The sequence below is a fragment of the Cinclus cinclus genome, chromosome 13 (genome assembly GCF_963662255.1).
Source record: "Cinclus cinclus chromosome 13, bCinCin1.1, whole genome shotgun sequence".
Taxonomy (NCBI): domain Eukaryota; kingdom Metazoa; phylum Chordata; class Aves; order Passeriformes; family Cinclidae; genus Cinclus; species Cinclus cinclus.
In genome coordinates, this window is record NC_085058.1 from 3468717 (window position 1) to 3491083 (window position 22367).

The following is a 22367-nucleotide window of genomic DNA, read 5'->3' on the forward strand; positions in this document are numbered from 1 at the left end:
AGCTAGAGATTCCATCCCAGGCACTGCAGACACACATGATCCTAACAACAATCAAGGAATTCATACTTTGGGAAGGCTCCTTCCCTCCCTGCGTTGTGCCCTGGCTAGAGTAACTAGCCAAAGCAGGTCAAAGGGAATGAGCTCGTTTGAATATGGAAACTCAGCTTAATAAGGAGCAAAGACAGTTGCTTCAAGCTTGTGAGTTCAACATAAGAAAAACAGGTTTCCAGATCTCCTTTGGGAGCTAGAAGCTTTGGCTTTCACCCTTCCCTGCTGTTTCCTCCCTGTGCCCACCCTTGTTTCCCTCTCTCTTGCCTCCTGTCTAATGAGGGTCTGGCAAACCCTCATTTCTCCAGAACAAGCCCATGGTCTGAAAAGCAAATTCAGTGAGGCCAAAAGCTCACACATACAGGTGTGTCAGCTCTGAGTGGCCTGAGAAGAGGTGACACTGTGCAATTCTCCATAGCTAATCGTCAAACAAGCAAGAATCACATCCTTTGTCTGCTTCCTGCAGAAAAAGGGAGTTGTTCCACCTTTTCTCATTTTTTTTCCCCTGAAGGGAACAAGTCCCATTTCCAATAACTGAACACCAATTAAAACCTCTGTCCCTCTACCACCCCTCCAAGTCACAAGCAGCTTATACCACAAAACTGTCAAGAAAAAAATTTATTGTACAAGAACTTCATCCCACCAGGGAAAAGAAATGAAGGAAAACTGTTGACAATAAATTTTAACTCTTTCCATTCTAGAAGAATCTCTTAAAACTTACCCTTATCTTCCCATGCTTTTAATAAAAGTATCCCAGAGAAAAGTCATTGAGATCAGTTTCAACTTTTTGAAATGATACACAGCAGTGACCCAGAGGCAGTCAGCTTGCTATTTCCATAATTAAACAGTTATTTAATCAATATTTTTTATTCAGACTGAGTTAGCTCATATGAATCCAACAGCCCTGAGTCCCTCTATGCTACCTCTAACTGGAATTCATGGGGTGGCTCAAGGGCAGACAATAAGAAGCTGGACTTCAGTTCTCAGCTGACAATTTCACCTCTAATTTTGCTGTTTGAGGCAAATCTAAACCTCCATTGCCTTAGAAACTAAACGTTCACTAAGAAATGGGTGTTTAGCTCTTTAACTGAACAGGTTCTCTGAGGGAACTTGTTTACTATAAACCCCTTATTTTTTATTGGTAGGCTGTAAAATGAATCTTACAATTATCTTTGCAGCCTTGTTCAAGTGCACTTTCAAAACTGTCCATGGAGACTGAACACCAGCAGATCAGAAAGATCAAACTGAGGTGGTTCCTCCTCAGCAGCTTCCACTGCCTTGTTGTGGAAACTGCACCTGTAGTAAAAAAACTGAAACAACTTTACTCTTCAGGGCAACAACTGCATCAGAATCAGGTGACAAACTAATCACCCCAAAGCAGAATTGTGCCTTAATTCCCCAAAGTATTGCTGAGTCAGATTGCTGCTTACAGACACACCCTGACAGGGGACTGATAACTGGGTCCCTGAGCAGTGACAACGCTCTGGGTTGAGGCTGCTCCATGGGCACATCTAATTATGATGTTCTGTGACAAGGCTATAAATATCCCTGATCCCTTGGTGAAGCTCTCATTGCAGCAGGGTTTTGGGCAGGTGTGTACTCTGTTCTCTCTCCCTGCCTGGGCTGGAGGGCTGTTTGTAAGCATGAGAGCCTCCCAGGCCTCTCCCCCGGGGAGTGTGAAACCAGTGAGATTTCATAAACACAGATCAAACATCAGCCAGGGAAGCACTGAAGGGGAAATTATTAAATCTGTTCAAATAAAAAAGCTACTGGCAAAACCCAAAGACCACCTGAGCAAAGAAAAAGGTGGGGGGGGGGGGGGGGGGTTTACACATTAACCAAGCAACTCTGGTGGGTTGAACAGGGTCTGGGAGGAGAAGATGATCACTCTCATAGAAGAGCCACTATGGCAGGAAGGTATTTGAGGATAAAGAAATGTTAGAAGGATCTGTGGAAGAATAGGGAAGGCAGAAAGGACTCTAGTTTGTCTTCATGATTGTGTTCTTAAAGATCATTACATTATCACTTTAGGCTCACAAACCCAGTCAGTGCCCCTGGTCACCATCAGCTGTCAGGTGAAGAGGGTTTTTTCTCACTATCTCCTTCACCAGCACCATCATCCACCTGGCCTGCCTATCTTTGCACCCTCAAAGTTCTGAGGAATAATTTCACAGAAAGAGAATACATAAATAAATGAAGAAGTCCTTTTTGGCAATGCCTAAGAAGAAAGAGAACCTGATGGGCTGCCAATGAGCCCTGAGGGCCAGACATAAGTCCATGAGGATAGCTGCTAACTAAATACCATCCGCAAAAGAAAGAAAAATCAGCAAAAAAGCCTTCCACTAATTTATCTCCTTTACTCCTTGCTTTGTCAGAGTCTGAGGAGATGACAATCACTGACAACACAGAACTGAATAAGGAAATTATCAGCTGCCTCAGCCAACGCACAGTGATACACAGTTGCCAAACTCTCGCAAATTCTGTCAGAAGTCTCTGAGCAAATGTTTCTGCGATTTCTAAAGCAGTCCAGAAAACTTCTCCTCCATTAAAAAGGGGAACCTCCCTTCTAGCTCGCTACAGCATTGCCTGACAGATGCACCAAGCACCCAAGGGTGTTCCCAGGCCTGCTCCCAGCACAGGCGGCGGCCTCAGGGCTGTGGGCAAGATTCAGGAGGCCACCTCACCCTGGGGAAGGCATGGAACAGGGCGAGACTGGGAGTTTCCGAAAAAATAAATAAAATAAATAAAATAAATAAAATAAAAAGGAAGGAATGCCTACTGGGGTGGATTATTAGCTTCAGACAGTGACTGGATTGATAGATACGAGCCTTTAGAGAAACTCTGGCGTGAGGCAGGGCAGAGGAGCTGTGGGACTACAGGCACTGCGCTGTTGGGGCAGAGTAGAAATACAGCACAGACCCAAAGAAACAACGGGGAACAAAGAAATAACAGCGCCGTGAGGAAGAACCCCGAGGAGGGGATGGAGCAGCAGCACCACACACACAGGAGGCTACAAGAACAACGCCCAGCCAGACGCCGGGTCAGCGCTACTGAAGTGCCCGGCACAAGGGCAGTGCTCACCGCGGGCTGCTCCTGAAGGGTCCGGCTGCCTCAGCCCGGCGGTGCCGTGAGGAGCCCCCCCCCTCTCCTCAGCTTACGCTATTCTCGTGCCAAGTTACGCAGGTGACGTAGAAGCATTGCCGGGCCGCGCGTAAATTGCGCAGGGCAAGCGCTATTCCCGTACCGATTTACGCAGATGGCGAAGCCGCACGGCCGGATTGCGCGCCACCATTCCCGAAGAAGTTTACGGCGGGGGCGGGGCGCTACGGAGGCGGCGTAAGGCGGCCCCCGCCGGCGGGGCCGGAGGAGGAGCGGCGGCAGCGGAGCGCGCCCGGCGCGATGTGGCGGCGGTCGGTGTGCGTGGGCCTGCTGGCCCTGGCGCTGGGCTACCTGTGCGTGCTGGGCCCCGAGCTGCCCCCCGCGGCCCTGCGGCAGCTCTCGGCCTCGCTGCTGGGGACGCTGCGCCGCGCCCGCTCGCTGGAGGCGCGCACGGTGGCTGCCTGGCAGGCGGCCATTGTCCGGCCCGCGCGCGGCTGGGCGCGCGTCGCCGTCGGGTAGGTGCGGGAGCGCGCGGGGAGCGCGCCTGGCGGAGGGGCGGGGAGCGCGCCCGGCCGGGATGTGCATCCCAGGGTCCCCGTGTGAGGGTGTGGAGTGTGCGGGTGCGGATGTACTTCGGCCCCGGAGCGCGTAGCGATGTACCTGGCGTGTGTCCGCGCCGTCCAGGTGAGACCCTGCCTGCGGAGCTGCTTCCAGCTCTGGCGTCCCCGACAGCAGCAGGATGTGGAGTTGCCGGAGCAAATCCAGAGGAGGCCGCAGAGATGCTCTGAGAGCTGGAGGCCCTCTGCTCTGGAGCCAGGCAGAGAGAGCTGGGGGTGTCCACTTGCAATAGGGAAGGCTCCAGGGAAACCTCAGAGCACCTGCCAGTGCCTGAAGGGGCTGCTGGAGAGGGACTTGGGATAAGGGTCTGGAGGAACAGGACACTGGCCAGCGGCTTTCCACTGCCAGAGGGCAGGATTAGGTGAGACATCGGGAAGGAATTCCTGGCTGTGAGGGTGCTGAGGCCCTGGCACAGGGTGCCCAGAGCAGCTGTGGCTGCCCCTGGATCCCTGGCAGTGTCCAAGGCCAGGCTGGACGGGGCCTGGAGCGCCCTGGGCTAGCGGAAGGCGTCCCTGCCCATGGCAGGGGATGGAGCAGATGACCTTAAATGTACCTTCGAGCACAAAGCATTCCGTGATTCCATGAAAAAGCTGGACGTGAGCACAGCACCTCCCACAGTGCTGCTCCGTCAGACAGAGCTGGACATGCGCTGAGGGCATCAATGATCCAGAACACTCCCGTGGTGGGGATTTAAGCAGGGCTCTGGCCCTGCTGGCAGCCCTTCTCTGGAGACATTATACCCAGCTTGATTGTCTGTTTTACAGATTCTGTTTTACAGATTCTGAGGGTTGGGGTCCCAGATTCTGAGGGTTGGGGTCAGGGTCAGTTGGAGCTGCTGGTCCATCTACCACAGGCTGGCAATAAATAGGTACCAGAGACAAGTTTATAAAGTTTACAAGTGTCTTTGCCTTTGGGAAGGGGTAACCAAGTCCAGGCAGAGCTGGAGAGAGATAGGAGGGAAGGGACAGGGAAGGCAATGGATGTTGAGCTCAGGGAAATTCAACACCCTTTCTCAAAGTGGGAAGAGAACAAGAGGAAAGTTCAGGAATGTCATATTGATCTTAACTGCTGGGTTTAATTCTGACCATTAATCCAGACGTTATATTTAGCACTTGACCCACGTTCTTTTAAATATATGGACATGGCAGGTACCTTGACTTTGACTGGAAGATTCAGCCTTTGCATGTTTGAAGGAGTTATTCACTTCCATGGCTGCGTAGCTCTGTGTTAGCAGAGGAATGTGACTTGGTTTCATCCATTTGGATCTGTAATGATTCACTGAAACAAAATTTGGGCTAAAATACTGCTTGAACTTATGGTTTCTTTTCTCTGCTAGGGAATTTCTCTGTCCTTGATGTAGGAGGTGATGCACATCCAGAGATTTCTGGGCTGGTTACCTTGTGGAGGTGTGGAAAGCCGCAGGGCTTTTCATGTCCTTTATTTTGTGTGATGCAGCGCTATTTTTTTTTTTTTGTTGCAGTCCAAATCTGACTCCTGAGAAGTCATTGCTGGGGGAATGCTGTGTGCTGAGCACTCCACACTCACAGGGAGCAGGAACTGGCCCTTGGGAGTGTTGTGGTAGGAGATGTGGAGAAAGTCAGGGATCCTGCATGAGTCTGATAGATGGTTGGATCGCTGTCAGGGAAATCTGGGGCAGAGGAACAGAATGGCATTTGACAGCAGCTACAGATTATGGTTAAATTGCATCTCTGTGCAATTGCTGATGTCATCTCAGGAAGTATTTGCTATATGTTGTCATCGCTCTGAAACCAGAGTGAGACAAGGGCAAGTGTTTCTAAATAGTCTTGCTGGCTTTCTGGTTCCAGCCAGAAGTCTCCTGTTCTCTAGTCTGAATTAGACTGTGATTAAGTCAAGGAGACATGAGAACTGGAAGTTAGACTTCCCAAAAAGCCTGGATCGGCTTAAATGGTTTTTATCCCTCCCTTACTATCACAGGATTTTTCTCCTGTTTCCACTGCATGCTGTTTCTGTAAGTTTGGGAAGGTCCTTAGGAAACTGCTGGTTTTAAATATTTCAACTGACAAATTGCTCTCTTGACTTCTTGTAAACAGAACCAGCCTGTGTGGGGAGTTGTGTCTGGGTATTGTTAGGAATAGTTGAAACTCCAGAGGCTGATCTAACTGATTTAAACACTTACAGTTTTGTTTTTAGCAGTTTTGAATCACTTTTTAAACCCAAAATACGTATGTTTTTAAAAGCTTCTAAGAACTTAAAACGCCACTGTTACTACGCCTGTTCTTTTTAAGTGAGCCCAAGGCAGGAAATGAAGTAGAACCTGTATTGTAACATACTCAACAACCTTTGGACCACGAAGCTTTCCTTGTTTTCATTCAGCAGAAAGTTAGAAATCCCTCTCTGAGCACAATAAAAGCCAGTCAAATGGAGAAAGCTTTAGGAAAGAATTTCAGGAAATTCCTGTGGCTTTTTTCCCCGTTGGTTGGTTGTTCTCCCCCTGCACAGTCAGGGATGTGACCTCGCTGCATTCCCAGGTGCCCTGAGGTCTGTCTGGTTTTTCCTGGACACCTTTTCTTTCTCTGACCCAGTGTCAATGCCTGCGTGGACGTGGTACTGTCTGGGGTGAAGCTGCTGGAGGCACTGGGCTTGGAGCCCAGTGATGGGAAGAACCACGCGGTCCTGAACTCCAGGCAGGACCTGAGGGAGGCTTTTGCCCACTTCATGGAGAGAGGGGCGGCTGCTGAGCGCTTCTTCAGCGATGCCGAGGCGTTCCAGGACATTGCGCGGACAGCCTCGGAGCACCCCGCGGCACAGGTGGGTCTGCACCTGCAAGGGAGCCTTGGGAATCCTCTTCCTTACTTCCTTGTCGCTGCTGATTTCCATTCTCCCTCTAGAGAGAAAATCACTGAGGGAGAAGCTTGTGGTGTAGCTTGAATTGTGTTAATAGTTTTCCTGGGATTTTGCCTCTGCTGCAAATGGAAGGGGTTTAAATGGTCTCTCCCCCGCTGACATTCCCAAACTGAAATGTCAAAGATGCTTCTTGGGAGCCAGATGGGGCTGAGGCTGTAAAAGAGCTTCCAACACCTTGGGATGACACTGAGAGTGAGGAATTGCCTGATTTCTGTGAGAGAAGCCAGGAATGGTTTGGGTTGGAAGGGACCTCAAAGCCCATCCAGTGCCACCATGGGCAGGGACACCTTCCACTAGCCAGGGTGCTCCAAGCCCCATCCAACTTGGACATATCCAGGGATCCAGGGGCAGCCACAGCTGCTCTGGCCAACCTGTGCTAGAGCCTCCCCACCTTCACAGCCAAGAATTTCTTGCCACTATCCCCTCTAACCCTGCCCACTGGCAGTGGGAAGCCATTCCTTGTGCTCTGGCCCTCCAGGCCCTTGTCCCAAGCCCCTCTCCAGCTCTCCTGGAGCCCCTTTAGGCACTGTCAGGCACTCTGAGGTCTCCCTGGAGCTTTCTCTTGTCCAGGTGAACACCCCCAGCTCTTCCATCCTGGCTCCAGAGCAGCCCTTGGATCTTCTCTGTGGCCTCCTCTGAGCACCTGACCCTCGGGACAACCCATATTCACTGCTTTTCAAGCTCAAATCACAGTTTAACTGGAATGTTTGGCCTTTATTACTGAAGAAACTGCCACAATTCCTTTCACGTCACATGGGCACAGGCAGCAGGTTTCACCTCAGCCTCAAACTGGGGGAAGAATTGCTGCAGTTTTTAAATGATTCTTTGTCAGCCTTGCTAAAAACCTACAGGGCATTAGCCCCAGATTGCAACCCTAGGTTGCACACAAGTAAGGGCTGTTTATGTGCTGAATGAGTCAGTTTTTACAGCGCTGTCAGTGTTGGGGGATTGATTTTTACAGGGCCATTACCTGGAGGTGAATATTCAGATTAAAAATAAAGTATGCTCAACTTGTTGAGATCTCACAGAGAATTGTAAAATCGTTTTGCCTTCAGCCCCAATAACCTTCAGTAACTTGGGTACTGCTGAGCCCTGTTCTAAAAAAATCAAAATGTCCAGCCTGTGCTGAAAACTAAATGTGTTTAAAGGTCCCAAAGCAAGGGGATGCCCACACCCAGCTCTGTTTTACAGCTTTACGTGGGAGGAAATGCTGCTCTCATCGGGCAGAAGCTCGCGACAAATCCAGACCTGAAGGTACACCCATGTTCCAAACATTTCTTGCATTTGCTCATATTCTTTAATTTGCTTGTCGCACGTTACTTCTGTATATGTTTTGGGGATCTGGTGGTGGAACATACGGTTGGATTTCCAAGCTGATTTTTAACTTTTAAAATTTTGAATTATTAACTTTTAAATTAAGTTGTGAATGACTGACTTTTTAAAATCAGTTGTGTAGGTGATGCTTAAATTTTGGCAAGGTACATGGCAAGGGAAACTTTGTTTGTTTCTCGTTTTCTAGATCCTCCTTTGTGGCCCAGTTGGTCCCAAACTCCATGAACTGCTTGACGACAATGTGGTTGTGCCACCTGAATCCATGCAGGAAAGAGATGAATTCCATCTTATCTTGGAATATCAAGCAGGTACAGTGGAGCAGGTGTTCAGTTGAATGCCTGAACATCACTAAGATTGGTGCACAGCCTGAGGGGTGTCATTTTGAAGCTCCATAAACACTAAAATAATCCCTGAAAACAGAGGTTTAACCACATGCTGATAAAACTCAAGGTAACCTTCGCGTGCTTGCTAAAACAGTTCCATGGCTTTTCTTACTGCTGATGGAGCCTGTTGAATTTGTGATCTTGCCCAGGAATAAACCAGTTCACACACACTTGGTCCTGTTTGCTCCATCCCAGGTGAGCAGTGGGGCCGAGTGAGAGCACCCGCTGCCAACCGCTTCATCTTCTCCCACGACCTGTCCAATGGTGCCCTGAACATGTTGGAAGTGTTTGTGTCCAGCCTGGATGAATTCCAGCCAGACCTGGTGGTGCTTTCAGGACTTCACATGATGGAAGGGCAGAGCAAGGAGATGCGACACAGACGACTCATGGAGGTGAGATACTGAATCCCTGAATTTCCTTAATTTCCACTACAGGTTTTTCAGGGTAAGGCTTCTGTTTTCCCAAGTTGGAAGGTGTAGGAAGGCTGTGCCTTCAGAGCTCCCACAGATCTCAGTACGGAATGCCAAAAGGAGAGTGGGAGCTGCAGGAATGGCTGAAGTCTAATCCTCTAACACTGTTTTTTCTTAGATTCAGTGGCTTGTCCAGGGAAAAGAAGGGCTGGTTGCCTGGCTGGAGGGTGTTGACCTGGTTACTGGGCTTATCTGGCTGCTAAACCAGATTTTTTCTGTGCTGGATACTGAGATGATCCAGGTTGTAATCAACACCTTCTTTCCTTGAAAAGTGTCTGTCTTGCACCACCTGTTTGACAGCTGAGAGCTTGTCCTGATGTAAGGCATTGACATTCTAACATCAGCTCTTCTGCAGCTGCTTCAGATTTGTGAGGTTTTTTGGAATTAATCCATTAAAAAGGTGCTGAGCTGGGAGCAGATTAAGGTCAGATACAGTTTTCCTGCCCTGGGATTCTGCAAAACTAGAAGTTGTTTTATTTCCTCTCGGCAGTACATACACAGGTCAGACATCCCACTGGAATTGTTTATATCCACACACAGGAAGATTAAAGGATGTGTAGCTTGAGTCAAAACCCTTTTTCTTCTTCTGTTCCTTAAAAAATACGTGTTCCGGGGTTGCTTTTTCCTGTAGGCTGTGGCTTCCATCTCTGATATCCCAGCTGACATTCCCATACACCTAGAGCTGGCCAGTATGACTGATCAGGATTTTATGAGCAACATTATGCATCAGGTAAGGAAAATCAAAGGATGTGCTCTTTTGATCAGGTTCAGTATCACAGTGCACACATTACTGCATGAATATAGGAATCAAAACTCAACATTTGGACTGTACATTGGAAGATAAATTGAAGACTGAATTTGAGCCGAGTTTATAATTTTAAAAAATCCCTCAATTTCTTTGCAGAATTTCTTTCCTGGTGATTCCTTGTTTAGCTTGACACAACTCTGATCTCCGTGTTATGTTTTATGCGGAGTTGATGCGTTGTTATTTTTTACTGTCAACGTGCGTGTCTGGAAAATTAATTGCACCAAATGGAATGTTTTCTTGGCTAAGTAATTCTTGCCAACTTGCAGAAGTGCAGTGACTGGGAAACTGGGTACTGCTCCTGCTGAGCCAGCAACAAGGTACTGCAAAAACCACAGCCTGGGGAGGAATCTCAGGCCCGAGTCCACTCCTGAAGGCAAACCCGCTGTTCCCTGTTTCTGTTAGCAGGTCTTTCCCCTGGTGAACTCCATCGGGCTGAACGAGCAGGAGCTGCTGTTCCTCACCCAGTCTGCTTCTGGTCCCCACGCCTCTCTGGCCTCGTGGAGTGGCATTCCTGATGTGGGGGTGGTCAGCGACATCCTCTTCTGGATCCTGAAGGAGCACGGCAAGACGGCAGAGCGGGCCTCGGACCTCACGAGGATCCACTTCCACACCCTGGCCTACCACATCCTGGTCACCGTGGACGGCCACTGGGGCAACCAGGCGGCGGCGGTGGCGGCGGGGGCCAGGGCCGCCAGCACCCAGGCCTGTGCCACCGACACCATCGACGCCAGCAAAGTCTTCCTCAAAGCTCCTCTGGAGTTTGTCACCTCCCACACGGAGGCACCATCCAAAATCTCCCTCAATCCAGACAAGCCCGTGGTGCACTGGCACAGGGAAGGCATCTCCTTCCACTTCACCCCTGTGCTGGTGTGCAAGGATCCCGTCCGGACCGTGGGACTTGGGGATGCCATTTCAGCCGAGGGACTGCTCTATTCCGAAGTGTATCCTCAGTAGAATACCAGGACCCTCCTTCTTCTCCAGCACTGCACGGTGTCCGAGACCCGTGGATTGGGATTTGAAGCAGTGGTGGTATAGGAACAGAACCAGGGTGTGGTGTGTTTTCTGGGTATAACTGAAAAAGAGCCAAAGAATAATTGCAGGTATAAACTGTCGGCTACATTCCAGTCACTCAGCAGTGACTTGAGCACTTCACGTGCAGGTCAGGTGCAGATGTTTTAATATTTAATGTGAAAATTGGCTTTGTCTTAAAGAGGAGGGACACAAAGACCAAAATCCCTGGCTGGCAAGGTTTGCTGTTCGTAGCTCAGAGTGGATCTTTTCTGGTAGTGCTGGAAAGTGCAGCAGCAGAATTTCCTGCCCCTGAATCCCAGGGAGAGCGCAGCAGTGCCCAGCCCTGCCTTGTCTCTGGTAAATTCAAAATAAAAGGCATGTGGGTTATCTTCTCCCAGCACATTTCAAACCTTGCTTGGGGTGAGGATGGAATGATTGCTTGGTGCAATCACCTCTCTGTGTGTCCAGCCCCAGAGGGAGCCACGTTCCCAAAATGTGACACAGACTGAACCTACTCCAAGCTGCACAGGCAGTTCTGGATACCTGTGACTAAGGTGTTCAACTAAGCCCCAGCAGCCATGCTTAGATTTTAGGAAACAAGGAGTGAAGATAATCAGGGTTTCTGTTTGGGGGACATCTGTTTCCCTGTCAGGGAAGCCCCAAAGCATTCCCTGGGTTTGCTGTACACTAAATACTCTGCTAACGGTGTGTTACAGAAAAGCTCTTGAGTGCTGGAGATTCATTTTTGGTTGGTTGAGAATGGTTGTGCCAAATTCTTCAGTCTCTCTGCCCTCTATTAGGAAAGGTTAATATATTGGGGGAGGTCCCTCTGGAAGCTCAAAAGCTGCAACAGCATTTTCCAGGTAAGGCTGGAGTGAGGAGGCCATTTTAGGGCTTGATGTTGGGGGTTTTTTGACTAGGTCACTGATAGTTGCTTTGCTCTGGCCTTTGAAATTAAAAAAGCAGAACCGTGTGTCCTTGTTAAATACTTTGCCTCTATTTTTTGACCTTTTCACAGTAACACACTAAGAATTGTAGAGCACCAGCATGGTTTTGTCTCTTTCCAGCATGGTTTTGTCTCTGGCCACTTGAGGAACCTGGAGTGTATTTACACAGCTCTCAAGCCAGTTTTCAGTAGAACTGGGTTAAGTGCAATCAGCATGTTTGGGCAAGCTTGTGCCTTACCAGAGCTTGGCAGAGGTTGTTCCAGGTCAGTCTTTGCACCTGAATGGAGGGAGGAGAGTCTGTGTCAGTCAGGGTGGAGTGATCTGCTGCTAGAACACTGTCAGGCTGCTGTCAGTGGTGCTGTCTGTTGGGAAAAGCCATCCTGGCTGCTCTGAAAGGATGAAAGTTGGCAGCTGTTGTACTTGCACTGACTCAGCACACAATGCTGTCATGTGTATTCAGCTTTCCCCCTGAGCAAAGTCTTCTGTGTTGTACAGAGCAGAAGTACAGTCAGTGCTGTTTTCCTGTGGCTCAGCCCACCCTGAGCTTCCCTTGAGTGCCAGCATTTTATCCAGGTGCAGGATCTTTAAGACTGGAGGCATTTCTACCCAGGTTATTTTTTTAATGATGATGATGATTATTATTATCATTGATAAACTGTAGCATGGGACTTGGAGTTCTGGTTTAGTCTTTCTAAATTGAAAATAAATGAAAATAACCTCTCCTTTAGGCTCACTTAGAGGTCCAAGGCTTACACTGTGAATTCTCAACCTGGAAACAAAACAAAACTAAATATACACAAGCTGTCACCAGCAACAGCCCTGCTGCTGTTATTTCATTTCTTTCTTCCCAAGAGACTTCCAGGGATGTGTGGCTGCTGGGACTGATGTTCCTTATGGCCACCTAAAAACACATGACTGCACATACAGACCTTGTCCCAGGGTCAGTTGTGCTTGCATTGGACAGGAACACAACAGGCTAAAATTAGTTTTTTTAATCTGAGTCAATAAAGGTAAAGAATCACTTAAAACGTGCTTACTGCTTAGGAATCATCTGGGCCAAAAAGCTGAACTGATAATTTACTGTTACTTCCTTCTGCTGCTCCTCACAGGTGAACATTTCTGCTGTGGCCCCTTCTGGGTGTGCTGAGAATGCCTGGCATGGTGAGTCCCAGCTCTAATCCCAGCAACTTGGCATGGCCAGGCTGCTGCTCTACCCAAATCTGCTTTATTGGGCACATAGAACTCATTTGTGCCCAAAGTCACTTTCCAAGGGGAATCCTTAACCACCATGACCTGAGCTGTGCCAGTGGGATCCCTGATTAAGTTGTGGAACAATCTATATGGTAATAAATCTGAACTGAATGGAGGGGCCAGCAGCCTTTGCTTTGTTTCACGTGCTGTGAACATGATGTGCTTAACTTCCTTCTGCCTTCCCAAATTAATGACAGGGAAGCAGAGCTGAAATCCTTCTCCTGCACCTCTAGTCTCACACCTCTTCACAGCTACAGTAGTGACAATAAAGGAAAGCTGCTTCAACAGCTGCAAAAATACCAAAGCTTCAAAAACAGGCTTGAGCTGACCCTGCTCCCCCTCATCCTCTGTCCCTACAAATTCTTGTTCTCCTATGTAACTTTTACCTTTAAATCCATAGTGATGGGTGACTCAAACCTCAGCCAGCCTCACTCCCAAAGCAGGTAATGTTTATTCACACAGATTCTGCTGGAGATACAGCAGCAAAGCTCAGCACTGTGACAGCTCTCCATGGTAAAACCTGTGCACGTTGCCATTTTCACCTGTGTGTTCCTGCAGCCACCTTGTCTTGGGTTAATTTTGTCTTATCCATGATCCAAAATGAGCATTGTTCCCATGTGTTGTGTGTATGGCACTTACTAAGGCTTGAGTGCTGGATTATTTGGGAGGTGTGAATTACAGGGGGCTGGCAGAGTCTCAGAGGACACATTCCTTCTCCAGTGTGCCCTTGGTGCTGTGTCATGGAACAGTCAATCCCAAATCCAACAACTCTTGCCAGTTTAAAGGCTCTTTATCTTTGTTCCTCTCCAGGGGAGTTTCACAGCATTACTGAGAATTACTTGATTTTCTTGTGTTTCCTGGTTATCTCTTGTTGGAATGTGTGAGATGCAGTCAAGTTTGCCCTCCCTTCCCAAGTTCATTTTACAGAACTGGTGCTGAAATGTTCTTCCTCAGCCTTTAGCAAAGACTTCATTAACTGCTTTGTGCTGGATGTTTTAGAACTTGGCTCACCTCCTTAGCCACTGGAATCCAAAGCTAGGAGAGCAGAAGAGCACTAAATCTATTCCAGAGCCCAATGGAAAACTGTCAGCAGTCGTGCTTTGCTTCTTTTTTTACTATTTATTCTGTAATGATACACTGAATTATCAGGATTTGTGTGCCACGGGGCCACCTTTCCAGCCATGTCCTGAGGAAAGAGTTGAATAATGGGATAGTTCTGTGAAATGGTACAACACAACTCAATCTCCAGTTATCCTAAAATATTGGTTTTGGGGTTCTTTTGGAGCTTGCAGCTTAAGTGAAAGCTGAGGGTTTTGAGCGAGTGAACAGCTGAGGTGTCCCTGTGCCAGTACTGCCTCTGTGCAGTCTGTTCCAGAGCAGCACTGGCACAGACTTGAGTCACACAGTTGCTGCTCTGCTATTCCTGGGCTAAGGACCCTCAGAGTGTTGGGGAGAACAGGAGAAAACCAGAGGAAGACAGTGGGTCTGGGTAACCTTTCCAGTAGAACTTGGATCTCAGAGCCAGGAATGCTGGTTCTGCCTGCTGGGAGATGTTGGGTGAAGTTCTCCTCTTTCACTCCAGAGCGGTTTCTCATGTGGTATCTCAGCTCAATCTAGGCAGAATTCTCAGAGAGTCACTGAGCCAGACTGGTGGGAGGGTGTTCTCTCAGCAAAGGAAAGGTGCAGGTTGGAAACAGAGCATGGCCATTCCCTCCTGTGCCAGCAGCTCTGTTCCCAACAGCCTGGGATCAGCCTGTGCTCAGCAGATCTCACAGCAGCAGAGGAACACAAACGATGGCAGGAATTATTCCATTAAAATGCAAGGGGAGGCAATGGAAAAAATACCCTGGAAACCTCCCCTGCAACTTTCTTAGGAAAGCTGCCCCTTGGTGCAGACTGCCTAAAACTGGGTTCAGATTTCACCTGTGTCTTCCATTAAAAACACAGATTTTTTTTTTTTTTTTGAGCAGTGTGGTTTGAGGGAATGGTAAAGTTTTCCTTGTAGCAGAATTGGGTTTTCTGTGTTGGCAAATGGAATGCTTGATAGAACATGGACTCTTTTTGTGTGTGGAGCTTCTTACTTTAGCAAAGTTTTTCCCCATTCAGCACCGAGGCTTGTCTGTCTCTGCAGAAGAGGCTTTGCCAACTGAAACACACTCCCCAACCGGGAAATCTAAATTCTGAACAACTTGAAGGCCCCCACATCCACCTTGCTCAGTCACAACTAAGCAAACAAGTACAGGTGCACAGCATGTACCCACTAATACTGCCTGTACCATAAATCAGCATCCAGTTGTCTCAGGGACCTCAACACCACATTGTTTGAGTTGAACACGTTGCTGGATAGACAGATCATTACTCTTGGCTGGAACAAGGTCTTGCCACTCAGGCATTGATGTTTGAATGTCTTTTAGTTTTGTTTCCTGTGCAGAAGCCAAGATGCAAAGCTCTGTTTTACCCTGTTCATCACAGACCTTTCCCTAAAAAGGGGAAGAGAAGTCCTAAAGCAGATGGTTTCTGCTTCCCTCAAAATGAAGCTCATGATTCTTTTCTGTTAAGGGGGGTAAAAGAGGGGATTCAAATTATGGCTGATGCCAGAAACAGGTTTTGGAACATAAGGTGTGATTTCCAAAATCCCTAAATGCCTCAGTGCAGTCCTGCTGAAGAGTCCCTTACTTAATTCCAGTGGAAAGAGCAGTCCAGCCTCATTACCATTAGCACAAAAATGCTCTCCAGAAAGATCCCAGGAATTGACCGCATGCAAATGCCACCATTACCATGCCCAGGGGAGGAAAGGCGACAGGACAGGAATTGCAGCTCTATTTATTATCCAACTGGAATTACGTATTTAGAAATGCTCCCTTAGACATGAAGCTCCCAGGAAGTAAGAAGGTGCTACTGCTCCATTTCACAGAAGAATTGGTTCACTGCTGCATAAGCTTTTCACAAAATATATATTTAAAATAAATCCCTTCACACTACCTCCAAGTGAATTACGTGCTTCCCTGTGTGGCATTTATCCCATCAAAGCATCCTAGGACAAAAATCTGCCTTGAATTAAAGTCTTAGGGCTGAAGTGAAGAATTCCCAGCCCCTGCCTACCCCTGCTCTGCAATCCGCATCTCTTCTTCCCATGCACTCTGTTAGGCTTCAGTGTAAGAAGTTAAATGTGAATAAAAATCTGCACTGTACTTGACTGACACTGTTTCTTGTCTGTTTTGTTTCAATTTGCCTGCACTCTACAAAAAAAAAAAAAAATTCTGTTTAACTCCTGGCAGGAGGGAATCCTTACAGGAGTGCTGCCCTGGGGCTGAACTGACACAAAACCCTGCAGAAAGGACAGCTGAGGGGGGAAAAAAAAGCCACATTAAGCAGTGAGTTTGGGCTATCAGAGCCCAGGGGAAAGTGAGGGGTCCTACTCTGAATTCAGTGTTCTCCAGGGAGCAGGAGAGCACTTCAGCTCTTGGCTGTGCTCTAAAGATGCATTTATGTCTTTTTGGGTAAGAGCAATAAAGCACAGCTAAAAGCTGGGATGTACCCAGAGCCCTGCTCATGCTGCCTGTACACTGCTGCCTCTGAGATGTATCCATTGCTAACCTTCCTCTCCTGGACTGCTAGATACATCATCCAACAGTGCAGAAGGAGAAGCAGGAAATGCATTGTCAAACAGCTGGGGAGCTTCACCAGCAAACACACAGCCCTGAAGCTTCAGTTTACTGGTTCTTTATCCAAAATCAGCTGCTCACCAGTTCAGCCACTGGAAGGGTTTGATCCTCCTTGCGGTCCAGGATCCTAAATCACTACTGCTGACTTTGCTAAATGTCCTTCTGGAGGACTAACATCCAACCTGTGGAGATCTGGACCCTCCAGCTCTGCAGTGAGTTGTGACTGCACTACGAGTAGCTACACAGAAACCTCTGGTCACTGCAGTGACTCCTTGGAACAAGGCAGAGCCCCCAAGCTAAAATCACTGATAGAAAACATCCAGACTATCTGACAGTGGGGAGAAGCCACCATGGGTCAGGGTAGGGCAGGTCCCTTTCCCAAATTCCAGGCAGCCCTGGAGAGGCTCCTGCACCACCTGTGCTGCCCAGAGTAACCCTACTCTGCTGCCTCCTGGCTCTGGTGCTTCTCCTTCCTCTGCTCCTCGTCCCCTGTGGGAGCCAAGTTCTCCTCAGGGCTCATTTCCAAGTCCTGCTCTTGTTCTGGTTCCAGAGGCAGGGAGGGAGGCTTTTTTGGCAGAGCTGGTGTTGCAGCACCTGAGGAGAGAAGACAGTTAAAGTTACTCTGTGGCTATGGGTGTGCTGTCAGTTCTTTATGTCCTTCCCAGCAGGAGAGGTGCAAAACAATCACAGCTTTTAATTACCCTCAGATTCTTCCTGCCTAACATTAGTCTACTGACACTGAGTTATCCAGACCTTACAGTGTCTGAAGTCCTTCTGAAAGAAAGCTCAGGTACAGTCTCTCAGCTGTCAGTACAAATGTATGAATTAACTCATGCTCTGGAAGGGAAAACATATTCTAGAATCACGCATCTCAGAATGGTTTGGGCTTAAAAGGACCTTAAAGACCATCTCATTCCACCCCCTGACATGGGCAGGGACACTTTCCACTATCCCAGATTGCTCCAAGCCTCATCCAGCCTGGCCTTGGACAATGCCAGGGATCCAGGGGCAGCCACAGCTTCTCTGGGCAACCTGTGCCAGCACCTCACCACCTCACAAGGAAGAGCCACTTCCTGTTCCACTGAAGCTGGTTTATGCTCAACCTGGAGCTGCAACCAAAGTGTTGTATTCACGTCAAAGCTTTAGCAAATGTGGGGAGAGTTTCCGGGCAGCTAAAGTAGCTACTTACAGAATTAAATCACAACAGGACACAAGTTGTTTCTACACACGTTTAAGGTGTCAACTGTAACAAACCAGCTCCATTCTCTGATCTGGATAATTAAGCACTTCAGGTACGCCCTAAACCCTTGGTGTGTTTTATTTTTCAGATTTTCTAGCTAAGTCGTCCCTGCATGGACAGTTTATTTCATGTGTGAGAAATAGAACAGGTCCTTAGGGATGCCAAAGGAAGAGGCTTGGATTACACAACCACCCTCCTGGTTCAGTCCACAGGCAACAAGACTGAGAGTGACAGAAAATCACCATGATGTGCAGCCCCTCCAGTGCATTCCTTCTTGGCAGCTGAGAGGTGAGAGGAGGTCAGGCTTGGAATGGCTCAGGATCCTACCCAGCCCCAGCACATACAGTGATGGGCTGAACCTCCAAAGGCTCACACCATCTCCTGAGAACCCTCAGTCCCACGAAATCCAGCAACACCTGCAAGGATGGGCAGCTTCGGAGCAATCCAGCTGCAGTTACTGTTGTCAGAGAAATTATCAAAGTCCTTTAGATAACTGTCCATCCTTTCCCTTCTCTGCAGCATTCTGTCTGTGCACAGCAGTTTTTCCAAAGAAAGGCAAGAGGTCTGGTTGCTGAAACTGCCTCCTTTCCAGAGCAAGCTCACAATCCCATGCTAATGAAATCTTGTTTGTTGTGGCTCAGACAGGAAGGGAAACTTTCTCAGTCTCCTCCATGCTGGCAAAAGCAGGAGAGTGAAATACACTACACAGAGCATCTTCCTGAACTCAGAAATCTGGGGAAGTTATCACCAAATACTGCCCTCACTGCTGTGTGAGCAAGTCAATTCCTTCCCAAACACACACTGTAATTCTTCCAAAGGGAAGAGAGATTCCTCTTCTTCCCTCCCACATCTCTACTTGAAAGAACCACAGAGGAGACGCACCTGGGGGAAGCTGCATGGTTTTCCCATATCCTGCAGCAGAGGACATGGCTTGACCCAGGGCCTGGTTGGAGCCCAAAGGCTGCTGAGAGCTGGATTTCCCTGACACAGCAGCTTTCTGCTTGGATTTGGACTCTTTAGAAGGCTTGGTCCAGACCAGGCTCTCCCTGACCTGCAGGGCAGCTCCCATCTTCTGGGCCATCTCCACCATCTTCTCAAGAAGCAAAAAGAGAAAAGCACTGTAAGCAGGGACACTTCAGATAACAACAAAGTCAACACCACCGTTAAAAAAATGCAAGAAAAGATCTGTGGAGAGCTGGCTACAGCTCAGTGCTTGGGGAAACATCTCTGCTAATTCAGTCCCTTAATTAAGAGGGAATCTTGTCTTGCTGTGTATTGACTGAAGAACTGGGCTTCAAAGAGCAGAAAGGAAGCAAGCAGCTCTCAGCAGGCACCCGCTCTGCTTGGAAAATCTCATGAGCAGAATTTCTACCTAATAATTGGACTCAAAGTCAAACCTCCTCCTCATTTACTGCCAGCCCTGGGGTGGCTCCTGAGCTCAGGCACAAACCTCAGGGTCAAAGTCGGGTGTGCTGCTCTCCCTGGCCACGGTGACCTTCCTCTCCATCTCCTGATACTGGCTCAGGGCCCCTTGCTTGTCACCCTGGTTGTAGAGCAGGACAGCATAGTTCAGGTTGATGAGGGGGTTGCACCTGCAGCAGAGACATGGGATGCATCACATTCCCTGTGGGAACACTTATCCTGGCTGCAATAATGCTAAGGTGTGCCTGAGCAACAAAGCTGGACACACCCCATTATCTGACACCGACCAAAAGGCTACAGCCAGAGTCCTTTGGGAACATGGCTGACACCCTCTTGCCTGATGACAGATCTAATGCTGGGCTCTGCAAAGGCTCCTGGTGTCAGTGACAACACAAATCCCTCCCCGACTGCCTCCCTCTCTGCAACAGCCAGGTCTGTGCGCCTGGGGACCATCCTGGGACTCTCCTGGTCTCTCAACCCCACCAGTGACAGTGACATTTGTCATACTGAGACAATTGATCTTTCTCTGATTTACCTCAGATTCCCCCAGCATTCCCAGTCTGCAGGAGAGCAGCTCATCATGGGACAGGGCAGCACAACGGAGCCCTGCTCTTGGGTTTTATTTTGTAACCTGACACACCACACAATGTGCAGTTTACATTTCATTTCCTCACCTCTTCTCTCTCCTGCTCCCAGCAAAACCACACACAACTGCAGATGCTGCTACAGGTGAACACAGGTACCTACATGCTTCTGCCTCTCTTCCTGAACGAAGATTTCACAAGGCAGAACTGCTCCATATACTCTTGTTTTCCAAATGATCCATCTCCTTACATTAACAAGGGATACATTAACATTCTCCATCTGGCCTGGCCAGAAGAGCCAGGGAGGGTGGAGGAGCTCTGCCTACTCACAGCTCCCTGTGTGGACCCCACAGGAGCATCCCTGCACACAGGCCCAGGCAGGGATGCTCCAATGCTCCATGGGGTGATAGGAGATGTGAGTGAGGGACTGGTGCCCTCTCCTGGAGCATGGCTGGGATAACTGGAACCATCCATGGCCAAGGCAGAGGGAACATCCTCTGGAGCAATGCAGGGGGGAAGGATCCTGCTGGCACTGGGCAATAAATGAAGCGTAACCTGCAGGCCCTGACTCTCCAGTCCTGGTGACTCTCCACCCCAGAGCAAGGAAGGCAACTCTTAAAAGAAATCTCACTGCATTTATAACCATGGCTTCTCCTTTAACTGGGAAACTGGAATGCTGAGTCCACCACAGAATAAGCCCTCCTCCCTGTCTTTGCCAAAACACTGAGGAGATCAGACAGTCGTGGGAACAGCCAGTTTTAAAATTAATTGAACCTGATGGAGCTATTTCACTGCCTTCAAGAGCTGGGAAGCAATACAACAGTCAGAGAAAAATCAATAGCTGAATACCCACAGAAAGGACAGCTACAAGCCAGAACCAGGAGTGGAACACCTTTTTCTAAAGAATTTTCCAAGCTATTTCCATTCCAGCACACAGCATGGCACCCAGGCCACTACAAAAGCATTCCTGGTGATGGAAACCAAACACCTTCATCCCAAACAGCTCTGAACACACCAGCAAAGGAAACCTCTGGGGACACAGATTCAGTCACACCGTAACTGGCTAAAATCCATGGTGTGTCAGCTGAACCAGCCTCAGTCTGGATGCACCCCCCCAGCAGGCCCTGGCAGTTGGAATTCGTTTTTGCTTTGATGGGGGTTTCTTTTCCTGGCTGGACTGTAGAGCTGGAGCATCACCCAAGTGCCAAATACTTGGGCAAAGCTGTAGAGCCCATTTATTGCTCCTTCTCTTTGAGCAAAATGCTCAATCCACTGACTAAGGAGCCTGAGCTGCTTTTAATGTCCTGTCCTGCCTTGCCAGGCATGGAAAGTTATTAGAATAGAATCATGGAAGGGTTTGGGTGGGAAAAGACCTTAAAGCCCATCCAGTGCCACCCTGTGCCATGGACAGGGACACCTTCCACTATGCCAGGGTGCTCCAAGCCCTGTCCAACCTGGCCTTGGACACTGCCAGAGCCCTGGACAACAGCTGCTCTGGGCAACCTGTGCTAGGGCCTCCCCACTCTCACAGGGAAGAATTTATCCCTGGTATCTCATCTATCACCACCTTGTGTGGCCCATGCAGATGGAAGTGCTTTTGGCACTGCTCTGCCACCTGCAGTCAGACTCAGGAGTGCTGGTAAGTGTGCAAATATTCACAGTAAAATGGGGAGAGAAACAAAACTCTTCATAAATGTGAGGTAATTTTGATTCTCTGCCTGAAACGATGACATACTCTGAGGTTCAGCTTAACATTTCTGAAACTAAGTGCTCTGATTTTAAGACCTAGAATGCAAACATACATGTTCCTAATGAAGGAGCTGCCCTTTTACTTGCTTTATACAAACTTCTTGCACATTCTCTCAGCTAAAATCTTCCCTCTGCCCAGTTCAGAACAGGCTCTACCCTAGGCATCTCACTGCTCTGCACTCTGCTCAAACTTTGGGTTAAAAAATATGTTTTCTTCTATTCAATCTGCTCCGCCGTGTATAAATATTCACCTAAAGGAGGGCTGGCATCCAAAGCCATCACCAACTGATTCACTAACCAAAAAGCAAAACAAAAACCAGCTCTGGGTTGCTCTGAAATAAAATCCTCTCCCATTTTTCAAAGCTGACTCAAATTAAAAAAAAAAAATAATGTTTTAACACTGCCACTTGCACAGCTACAAGAATTAAAATATTTCCCTACCACAAACCATTTAGGGTTGAGGTACAGTGAAATGCAAAGGAAATGAGGTGCAAGGAGACAAAGCTAGACCAAACAAGTGACAGATCTGACAAACACTTACTTGTCCAAGGCCACAGCTTGTTCATAGGAACATTTGGCATTTTCGATGTCTTCAAGGTTGGTCAGAGCAACTGTATAAAAAAAAAAAAAAAAAAAAAAAAAAAAAAAAAAAGTACACACAGGAGGAGATGTTACACAAGCAGCTGATTTTTAGGACAATTCTGAACGCCACAGAATAGGTGTCAGCAGGGCTGTCTGGACTGCTGCCAGGATTAACCCTACTGAATGGAATGGCCTGGGTTGGAAGTGACCTTAAAGCTCATCCAGTCTCAACCCTGCTATGGACAGGGACACCTTCCACTATCCCAGGTTGC

At 48.3% G+C, this 22367-nt stretch overlaps 2 protein-coding genes across 3 annotated transcripts in view; one reads left to right on the plus strand and one right to left on the minus strand.

Moving 5' to 3' along the window:
* The first annotated feature begins 3447 nt into the window (after positions 1-3447).
* ADPGK (ADP dependent glucokinase) lies at positions 3448-10598 on the plus strand. Of its 2 annotated transcripts, none has more exons than XM_062501415.1 (7): positions 3448-3662; positions 6330-6555; positions 7843-7905; positions 8171-8291; positions 8562-8758; positions 9468-9566; positions 10047-10598. In XM_062501415.1, exons 1-7 carry the CDS (start codon positions 3448-3450, stop codon positions 10596-10598), a joined length of 1473 nt encoding a protein of 490 aa, XP_062357399.1. The 2 variants fall into 2 exon arrangements, with proteins under 2 accessions (XP_062357399.1, XP_062357397.1); XM_062501413.1 differs by having other exon boundaries at positions 10050-10598.
* Positions 10599-16813: 6215 nt separating this feature from the next.
* The window catches only part of BBS4 (Bardet-Biedl syndrome 4), a 33499-nt gene continuing 27945 nt past the window's right edge, over positions 16814-22367 (minus strand). The window contains exons 12-15 of the mRNA XM_062501390.1: positions 22055-22124; positions 19209-19350; positions 18641-18848; positions 16814-17112 (exon numbers count right to left, since the gene is read on the minus strand). Of these exons, the coding sequence (XP_062357374.1) occupies positions 16955-17112; positions 18641-18848; positions 19209-19350; positions 22055-22124 (578 nt within the window). The 3' untranslated portion in view covers positions 16814-16954. The remainder of the gene's footprint in view (positions 17113-18640; positions 18849-19208; positions 19351-22054; positions 22125-22367) is intronic.